The sequence below is a fragment of the Humulus lupulus genome, chromosome 8 (assembly GCF_963169125.1).
Source record: "Humulus lupulus chromosome 8, drHumLupu1.1, whole genome shotgun sequence".
NCBI classification, from domain to species: Eukaryota; Viridiplantae; Streptophyta; class Magnoliopsida; order Rosales; family Cannabaceae; genus Humulus; species Humulus lupulus.
This window is the reverse complement of record NC_084800.1, coordinates 178,079,579-178,090,457: the sequence shown is the minus strand read 5'-3', so window position 1 is coordinate 178,090,457 and position 10,879 is coordinate 178,079,579. Positions and strand designations below refer to the sequence as shown.

At 36.0% G+C, this 10,879-nt stretch overlaps 1 protein-coding gene across 1 annotated transcript; it reads right to left on the bottom strand.

Moving 5' to 3' along the window:
* Positions 1 to 2,816: 2,816 nt before the first annotated feature.
* Positions 2,817 to 5,080, bottom strand: LOC133798708 (F-box protein SKIP5). Its single transcript, XM_062237150.1, has 5 exons — positions 4,893 to 5,080; positions 4,587 to 4,728; positions 4,097 to 4,175; positions 3,877 to 3,935; positions 2,817 to 3,329 (listed from the first exon to the last, which is right to left on the bottom strand). The coding sequence occupies exons 1-5, from the start codon at positions 5,011 to 5,013 to the stop codon at positions 2,984 to 2,986; spliced, it is 747 nt and encodes a 248-aa protein (XP_062093134.1). The 5' UTR covers positions 5,014 to 5,080; the 3' UTR covers positions 2,817 to 2,983.
* Positions 5,081 to 10,879: the final 5,799 nt, after the last annotated feature.

Genomic DNA, 10,879 nt, shown 5'->3' with positions numbered 1-10,879 from the left:
AACAAGAAAATGATACAAATTCGTGGGTTTTGGTGAGGATTTCGTGAGAATGAGAGAGAGAGAGAGAGAAGGTAAAGGGGATCCTTGATATAATGGGAGGGGTATTTTGGGTATGAAGGGAATGTTTAACATCAAATTGAAAGGATGAATAGTGCTATAATTTTTTGGTAATATTAGACACTATTAAGTATAAATAGTGAAATTTCTCATTATATTTTGGATCTTATGTTTTGTAAAATTGTACAAATAGACTCCTAAACCTAGGGATGACAATTTTATCCAGAAACTCATTTACCCGTGGGAACTCTCCCTAGTAGGCAAGGTATTACCCGATAAATTAAGGTTTATGGTAGGATGAGGGTATGAAAACATGTACCTAACGCGACAGGTATAGGGTAGGGTACAGGTATAGGTGTACCTAACCCTATTACCCTACCCGATTATATATATATATATATTTGTACTTAATTTGCTTGTATATTTATATAAATTTATTTGAGTATATTTGAAATTTAATATATTTTTTGAAATTTTATATGATAAATAAAAAAATATATACAAATATTAGTTTATCTTTTTAAATATAAATACATGTCATATAATATACATTATAAATAATTAATATACCTTTTAAATTATAATTTATATACTAAAAATTAGATACTTCTAGACTTATAAAATCAATTAATATATGCTTTGTACATATTCTAAATATAAATATAATGTATTGTATAGTATTTAGAATCTTTAATACATTATATTATATATATATATATATTCTAATTAGTTTAAATTAGTATAGATATATAATATATCAAATTAGCATTTAGAATTTCTAATACATTATATTATATTTTTATTCATTTTATAAGTATAAATAAGGTATTTTATGTTATTAGTGTTTACTATCCTTTATACTTAATACATACTATATTTGATTTAGATTTATAAGTATAGTGTATTGATTTTTTTTCAAATATTTTTTATTTTAAATTTTGTTATAGTAGGGTTACTCGTGGGTACCCTATATCCACCAGGGTAATACTCATATCCTACACACAAAAATTATAGGGTAAGAGGGTAAGGTATGGGTAGAACTTTTTTTTATAGGGTAGGGTCGTGTAATAGGCACACCCTACCCATACCCTACTTCTTGCCATCTCTACCTAAACCCAATTTTGATGAACAAAAAATTGAATGTAACAACAAAGTTGTTAGGCAAATGATTGCGCTTTTGTTCTGAGTTAGTTTGGTGAATTATTTGTGATTTTAATTCAAAATTGGGTTCAGGTGTCTATTTGAATCATTTTACAAATCACATTGTCTAAAAAATAATTTATCAAAATACATAGTCAAAACAAATAATGAGATAAAATATAAGGTCCAAATTAATAAAATCCCCAAAAGTGTTAGAATCATATGTGATTCTTTTAGCTGAATATGATGTACAACATTTTTTATATATAAAAATGATTAAAAAAAAATCTAAACATATAACTGTATCAAAAAAGATCGATATACACTGAAATTTCTGGATAAATCGAAGACAATAAACCCAAATTTAACAATATTGCACTGACAATTTCTAGCATATTGTCGATAAACTGATGGATTAAATTTAATAGTTGCAAAAAGATGGATAACCTCTTGCAATATATTAAAAAGAATATATTGTTACATCCACCGATTTTATCGATTGTTACATCCTTGCTTAGAGACCAATGTGTGTTTTTATAGTTTTAATTAGTATACTTTTAATTCATGTCTCACATCAACTGTACATGTGTTGGAAATAATAGATTAGCATTAGCCCAAAATAATGGCACAATAGATGACAAATAGTTAAATAAAATAAATAAGAACATATAAATCTTGTTTGGTGGATAGGATGTAGTGTAGGATAAGTAAATGACAAAATAGTTTAGACACAATAACACGACTTGAAACCCACACGAAATAAATAAGTTTGAGCTTTTCTTAAATGGGTTTGAGTCACTTTTGAGTTGACCCGCCTAACTCAAAATGATACAATAAAAATCAGTTTAAATATTATATTATTATATTTAATATATATTTTACATTTAAAATATATTAAATTAATTAAATGAGTCGTAAATTTGTCAAAAGCAGTTTGTAAACATGTTAAATGTATCATAAATAGGTTAATGGGTTGATAAATTTACCCAAATTAAACACAATCCTTGCATAAACAAGTTGCACGAATCGTGTCATGTCAACCTGTTTGTAAACAATCAGGTTTGAGTTTTAGTTTTCAACACCAATAATAAATGAGTCGAGGTTAAATTAAACACTTGCCTCTAATATGTGTCTTAACACGAAATAAACACAACCTGGAAACATGAATTGCCAACTCTAAGTAAAGTCAATTTATTGATAGACGAAGCAACAAGTGCCTGATATCACTTAATAAGTTAAAAGGAATGAAATCTGACACTTTAAAGTGCCTTCTAATATTAATCTTGTTAAACATTACAACAAATATGTCAAAAGAGTGGCAGGTTTTCTTGTAATGCTTGTGTTTCCTGTATTTAGTTAACATTGTTCTTTTGTTTTCATGATAAGATGGTGGTACAATCTTCACCTTCTGTTTGTATTATTCTTTTCAGTAATAATACAAGTAGTGGTGTTTTTGTTTAAAAGAAAACAGTTCAATGTTTGTTCATTTGTCACTCACCATTTCGACTTGTTACTCCCACCAGGGACTGCACGCACCAGTTCTTAAAATGAGGTAGTTCTATGATTATGAGCAGAAAAATTTGAAGAAACATTCCAAGACATTGAAACGAACAAACAGATACAGCAAAACAAAATATATATCTACACTTTAAATCTGACATAAGAACTGTTACAGAGTATATCATATACTTTTAACATAAACAACAGTACAATTTTTTAAATGAGTAAATTATTAGATAATGTTACACAGGACAATTTCAGACTACAACTACAGGATACAGGACAATCATTCATGTTCCATATCAAACCAGAAAAGGAGATTAGTTCGAGCATAAATTACTCTAACTCGCTGCAATACCAGGTCGCCACTCGTTGAAACAGCCTTGGCACCGCCTTCAATTCGAGTTCGAGAAACTGAAACACCGTCTTTATTGTACTTCACTGAGGAAGAGAACTTCTCTGCAGTGGCCGTGCTTACAATGGGGCAGGATAAAAAATCCAAGGGGTTTGACTCACATTGAAGGACACACCTCTCAATTGTAAGCCTCCCACTTCTATGAAGCAAGCAGCAGCCGAGCTCCGCCTTAACAGTTAAGTTTGCCAGTTTGCATGTGGACAGGAATTCCAATGCGCTGCCCAATTAGATTGAACATATGCACCATGATTTCTCCCAGTGAAAGAAAGGTAGACAGAAAAGGGGCAACAAAGAACAGTAAAATCAGGAAAGTAAAGACTACTGTAAGACCTGGACCAAACTGTGCAGTTAAGAGAAGAATGCTCAACATGATCATATTATCCTACCACACTGACTATGGAGAATAGCACAGATAAAACTTATCAATTCTTTCACTAATTTTCTCACTTAGCCACACATCATATTGCCGGTAAATATAGCTATGACTCAATGTTTTGCATCATTAAGCGACATATATCAAATAAAAGGTAAAACATGGTCATATTATCCTACCATACTGGGTATGGAGTATAGCAGCAATAAAACTTATCAATTTCTTCACTTAGACAAAAAATCATGTCATAATTGATACATATGACTAAGACTCAATGTTTAGCACCTTTAAGCTACCACTTTTTTTTTTTTTTTTTTGTGGGGGGTTGGTGGTCTTGTCACAATCACCATAAATCAATCAAAGGGAAAAACATAATCCAAATTAATCAAACCTGTCTGAACCGCGAGAGCAGATGAGGGTAGTTTCATCAGGAAGCTCACCTCCACCAATCTGAAAAGAATTCGAATCAACAAAAATTGTAACAAACAAATAACAATATCAATATTTACATAAATCTTTCAAATGATTGTTCTGTCTATTTATTTAAACAAGTAAAAATATATTCAAATATGCAAGATTCAAGAGAGCACGGTTTATAGTTTGAGATTTACCAGGCAAAGTGGTTTCTTAATTTGAATATTAGAGGCCAGATGCATTCCACCAGCTGCAATTAGAATAGTATCGCCAGGCCTGAAGAGAAACAAAAGGGTATAAAAACCACCATCATCAGCAATCATTCATGACCATGAAATCACCCAATTTGAGTCATTTGCAAAAAATGACTTCGATGAAAAAGTTACATCTGTAAAACAAATTTTCAAATAAAAGCGATTCTCTTTCTGTTCCTATAACATATATATGGGTCTGTGCAGCATTTCCATAATAAATTAATGGAATTACACTGAGCGACCATAAACGACCATCACAGTCCCTCAATTACACTGAACGAATGATAGTCAGCAAAATCAATGGGAAATTTGCTAAACTAGCAGGAGCGACCATAAAAGTTAGTTTGTTAATAAATATATAGTCAATTTTACAAAACACTTAAAATCAAAATCAAAATCAATGAGGTTGTTTTTGGTAAATTAAAAAACCAACCTTGCAGCAGCAACGGCTGAGTCAATGTTGGGGAAAACGCCAGCTTCGGATTCTTTGAGAGAGCGATCAACTCGTAGCCAGAGTCGAGGATGACATGCCAAATATCGCCATCTGTCGCAAACCAGGGCGGTGTTATACCGATCTGCAATCACAGATCATCTAATCTAATCTCTATTCATTTATACATGCATATATGACTATCAAAACTGCTTCATCTCATTTCCCAGATAGATAGATTTAGGTCAAAATCAGCAAATTGAAAACCCTAATTTGAAGAAGTTGAAGAGAGAAAGAAAGAATACCCACCTGGAATAGGAGAGAGAAAGCTGAAGATGTGCATGAGACAGCCATCATCAAGACTGGATATGGCAGCGGAACAAGCTTTCCTCCTCAATTTCCCTCTCCTTTTCTCTTCTTCCAACTCCATCACTCTCCCCCTTCCCCCACAATTTCCCACTGCTACGCTATCTACCCTACACACACACACAAACCTAACGAAAAAAAAATAAAAAATTGGTTGTGTTAAACTTTTGGGGTTGTTCGGTAACAATTTAAAAAATAATTTTTTATTTAATTAATTAAAAATTTAAAAATTAAACATAAAATATTTTTGGTAATTCTATTTTTATTTATTATTTTTTAAAATTTTAATTAAAATTTATTAAATTTTGAAAATATAATTTTTTATTTGATAACTTTTATTTTTATTTTTTGTTTAACAATATAAAGTGTTGATTTGAAGAAGAAAAGAAAAAGTCGAAAACGGTTTTAAAAAATTTTGAAAATGAAAAAATTTTATTTTTAAAATTTAATAAATTTTAATTAAAATTTTACAAAAATAATAAATAAAAATAAAGTTACCAAACATATTAAATATTTAATTGTCAAATTTTTAATTAATTAAATAAAAAATTATTTTTTTAATGGTTACCAAACAACACCATTCATTTTTAAATATGCCACAAATTTTACAAACATTTTGAAAAATACCATCGTTTCTTTTCAGTTGACCACAGATTATATTAACATTTTGAAAATTACCACAAATTTTATCTATTTTTTAGCTATATAACCTTAAAATATTTTTTTATTAGCTATGTAACTTTTATTTTTCAAAATTTAGTTACACTAAACCCTCATTTAATGAAACTTTTATATTCCAATAATACTATTTTATTTTTATATTTGTTTTTTAATTAAAATAATAAAAATCAGTTTGTTCAACAAATAAAAAACACCAAATTTTAAAAAAAAAAAACGCGTTCTTCCTTCCCTTTTGTTCTCCATCTACCACTTCTTCTATTAAATCTTTCCAAATCTATAGAAATATTATTTTGTAACACTTACATAACGATTTCAGTGACATTGTTGGAAAAAAGTGATTACATTAATATAAGTAAATGAGAAACCCTAATTTTTTATTTGAATGTGAAAATAAAGAAAATTGTATTTTGTTGGCTTAGATGTTGGTTTTTTCATATATATGTAGTTGTTGACCCTGATTTTAGCCAACTGACACGGAGTCAAATTTGCTTGATGTGGAAAAACACGTTGGAAAGAATGTGATGACGAAATGATAAAGAACACAAAAGTTTATAGTAGTTCGGCCCCAGAATCTGGTAATAACCTACGTCCACTTGGATTGTTATTGATATAAGACTCAAAGGAGTGATCAAAGAAATAGGGTTCAATGAGTTTCACCAACCTCTGAAGAACAAAACAATATATCAAAAAGAAATACTCTAGTCTCTAATAATTCGAAAGCCAAAAGTCCCTTCCTTGAGCTATCTTTCTCTATTTATAGGCTCAAGGGGGATTACATGAATTTGTTACAGATATTCTTTCCTAAATAATCGGATACTCAGGAAATCGTGGGAGTCAATTTCGGGATTGATAAAGATCTTTATAAGAATATCATGAGGCATGCAGAACCTGCGACCATACTGGTCGCAGGTAAGCTTCGGCTGCCTACTGCTTGTAATTTGTCTTCTGGTCAATACCCTAGCAGAGTTCTGCCAAGTGTCAGCCACGTGTCCGGGAATCACTTGCCACGTCATTCGTGCTTTTTTTTTTGGATAACATTTGCCCCCCAAGTTTATTTATTACGAGCAATAAATAAACTTTTGAGGAAACGACCCTTCGGTAACCCCACCATACCTGTCAGAACCCTTCGTGTGTTCTTGGAAAAAGCAACCTACTCTTGTCTAATCACGGCTTTTCGCTTCCCCAGTAACGTTTCGACGGCTATCACTCTTCCCCATACTTCGAAAAAGGGGAAGCTGATTATTACTCCCTTTTAATGCCACAGACAAAAATATATATATAGCATCTCCGAAGTCTTCCTTTTCTTTTTACGCACGCCATTACTTTTTCAAGAAACCCTAAAACCAGAGCTTCCATTTTCTTCTGGAGACCGTCCTTCAGCGTTTCAAGACTCAGTCCGTGAGTTCCCTGATCTCCGAAAACTCTTTCCATTCTCCACGATCTTTTTTCTGGTAAGTCTTGGAACTTTTATGCTTTATATTTTTGCAGTGCAAGCTTCTGTAGGTCGATTGTTGGGTTCATTAGTTTTCTGGGTTGAGATGCATGTCAGTAGAGGGTTTTGCGGGTGAAAAAAGTTACGAGTTAGTCTGACAGTCGAGATCATACTTTTTAGGACGTAAAACCGAAGTAAAGGTTCGATTTTTATGCTAGTTGAAAAACTAGGTTTTTCCCGCCCTAAGAGGAGTTGAAAAAGCTTTTTCAAAAAACGGTTTGCTTTCACTTCTGATCTGTTTCTCAAACTGTTCGCGTGAAATTTTTTAGTTTTTTGTTAGAATGCTGCTGTATAAAAGCTTAACTTTTATACTCGACCAGCGTTATTCTAAAAACTTTCAAAATTCTCTATCCTCACCTCCCCATTCTTCTGTTTCCAGACTTTAATGCCAGATTTGTGGGGAGGTGAACGGCCCATCGACAACGATCTTCTTGCCCAGCTGCTCGAAGGCAAAGAACAACCGACCGACCGAGTTCACGAGATCCCATTTTCATGATCTTCTCCTAGACCTCGTCCATCACCTCCTCAAATGGCCCGTTCTAAGTCCTTAGGCAAGAAAAGACCTGATTCCGAAAATAGCCCAAACTCTCTTGCCAAGCCTGATACGCAGGCTGGGGTTCCCTCGACTAGTTGTCGAGAAAATGCCGCCCCAGATCCTCGTATCCAAGTCAGGGCCCGCCCTCAGCATCAAAACCTTCCTGATGTCGAGTGGTATCTCTCCCCGACCAGCCAAGTGACTCCTCGGATGCTTGCCAACTACCGCAGGAAGTATCCTCTTACAGGAGTTAATCTCAAAATTCCAGTTGCAGACCAAAGGGCTAACCTTCCCGGAGGTGTATACAGTGCTTGGTCCAGATATCACATAGAGGCGGGGGCTATCCTCCCTCTACATCATTTCTATTAGGGGGTGGCCAACTATTTTGGTGTCGCCCCCTTTCAAATTACTCCAAATGGATATAGAATGCTGGCCGCACTCTATATCTTGTATAAACTTAAAAAATGGCCAGAACCTACCCCTCATGAGGTCAATTTCTTTTTCGACCTTAAGTTCAACCCTCAACAATACAGGACGGGCTTCTTCCATCTTTGTCACTAGGAGACGAGCCGAACATTCCTGAGTGACACTACTCATATCTCCAACGTGGGGCAGTACAGTAGGGAGTACTTCCTCACACCGGACATGACCGCCAGCAACCTGGCCTTCGCTTTAGGAGGTAAATGCTACTCTTACTGGTCGATACTTTTCCTTAGCAAACTCTTCTGCATTTTTCTTAAAGTACACTTTGCCTTTCAGAACCATGGTTACGTCCGACCCCAACACCAGACATGGTGTTGAGCTCCAACGCACTGGCCAGGATGGCAGACGCAGAAAAAAGCGTCAAGTCCCTGGTCCCTGACGAAAACCTGAGGCAATCTGGCCTCCTGGCTCCTCGCCATGAAACAAGAGGACCTATGGTCACAGACGCCACGGCCGAGGGGGATCCCGAGCAGCAACCCCCAGTCTCTCCTCCCCGGAGGAGGTCGACGGGGGTTACAATCAGGGAACCCACTGGCGATCCTTCCGCAGAGAGGCCTTCTGCGCCCCAAGGCAAGGGGAAACAAAAGGCAACAGGGTCTGTTATAGACCTTGTAACGCCCTGGTTAGCCAAGACCGTTACATTGAGTGTTTATAAAGTGCCAGACTTGCTAATCAAGTCATTTAAATAAAATCGTGTCATTGAAACTATAAAGGAACTAGGGTTAAAAGCGTTGTAACGCCCTGGTTACCCTAGAACAGTTACAGTGAACAGTGAACCGGAAATTTGACTCGCTACCCGAGTCCTTTGGTTAAAAACGTGATCTAAGTGTTATTAACAGGCTAAGGTGTAAAAACCAGTAAAAATGAGAGGATAACTTGCATTAAATAAATAAACTACTCATGAGCCTTTAAAACGTTTACAAGTTGTTCATAATACAAAAGGGTCGCTACTGTTTCAAATTTAAAATCCCCGCCGGCCTAAGCGGCAAAAACAGGGTAAACCCCTAGTTCCTCTGAGAACTCCCTGACCGTGGTGGTCAAGCGGCCAAGTATGTACACAACACCGCCAAGGCTCTCCACTCAAGGTTGGGCGAGTTTCTCTTTCCCTTTACCTGCACCACATAGCACCCATGAGCCAAGGCCCAGCAAGAAAACACAATAAAGCATGACATAATATCAACAACGATCATAATAACCATTCAGGACTATCAGTCCAAAACAGATAGATGACAGTAGCCAAAGTCACAAATGATGGGTACAGCTCCCTCTAGCCTTGTGACGATAGGGTCACCAAAGCTTAACTGATAAGTGGTTCTTTCATAAGTTTAATCAGGATAGGTGCATGGTGATTGGTCACCAACATAACCTTCCTCCTGACCCTAGAGTCGTAACTATGGACAGCGTCCCTTAGCCATGTGTCCTGGCTATGAACATCTGGTCTTAGACCAGGCAAGCGCTTATAAGTTCTTCGACCTTAGGGTCGGTCCAACATTAATGCCATAGAGCCATTCAATGCATGTTCATCGACTTTAGGGTCGGTCCCTGACTAGTCAGTACAATAGACAAGTAATTAGCATTCACTAGCATTTAATATGCAATCCATGTCCACATACATCAACCAACATGCTTCAACAACAAACCATGCATGTCACACACATATACAGGGTGCAACTGTATCCATACACTATTTTCTTACCTCTGGTTCGAGTGAAAGTTATTATAAGAACGACCCCAGAGAACGATCAATCTTTTAGCTCCTTAGCGGTTACCTAGTCACAACCAAATATAACCTCCATTAATGAGAATCCACGTAGATAGGGTCTTAACCCAAGCACCACTCTCGGGACCTCGAAACATGCCCACACGGTGAGTAGATTCGATCCCGGGCCTTAAGGATTGAAACCCTAAGTCAAAAACCCTTAAAAACACTCAAAACGGGACTTACAGGAACAGGGTAGCGCTACAGCGCTCAACCCCTAGCGCCCCAGCGCTATCCTCAGAACCACCCATATGCCAAAAAGCCTCCTGAGGAGCGCTGTAGCGCCCTAAGGTGGGCGCTATAGCGCTACCTTCAGACCCAAACTCCCCTGAACCGACCTTCTTCAACTCCTTCAATTCTAACTCGATTTCCAAGCTTCCAAATCCTATTCTTGATGCCAAATGAACCCAAAAACCATCCTAACACACCCCAAACATATCAAGCATGGGAACCCTAGCCAAAACTCCCAACAAAACCAAGAATTCACCCTAGAAATCTCAGCTACAAAACAAAACCAGAACAAGGCAAACCAGAGAAATCCATGGTTAGAAGCTTACCCAAAGTTCAGCTTATGACGCTCTTCAATGATGGAACACACTCCCAAACTCCCAAGGCTTGCTTCCTAAGCTTGAATCCTCAAAATTGGTTCAAAAACCACAAAGAAAGGTGAAGAGAAGAAGGTACGGGAGAACTCTTAGACATACTCTGTTTTTCCACTATCTTCTTAAGCTATCAAAGGATATATCTATCCTAGGGGTGAAATGTCCATTTTACCCCTAGGTCAATTAATAGTTTCTAAAGTCTCCCAGGGGCATATTTGGTACTTCCCTCCTATCTCGTTAATCATAATTAACGCTCTCCAATTCCCGCTATTCTCAATAACCTCAAACACCAATAATTCACAACCCGTTACCCTTTTAATACCCGGTAACGCTCTAATAATTAAAATCACCCCGAGACTCAATCCAAGCCCCGACACT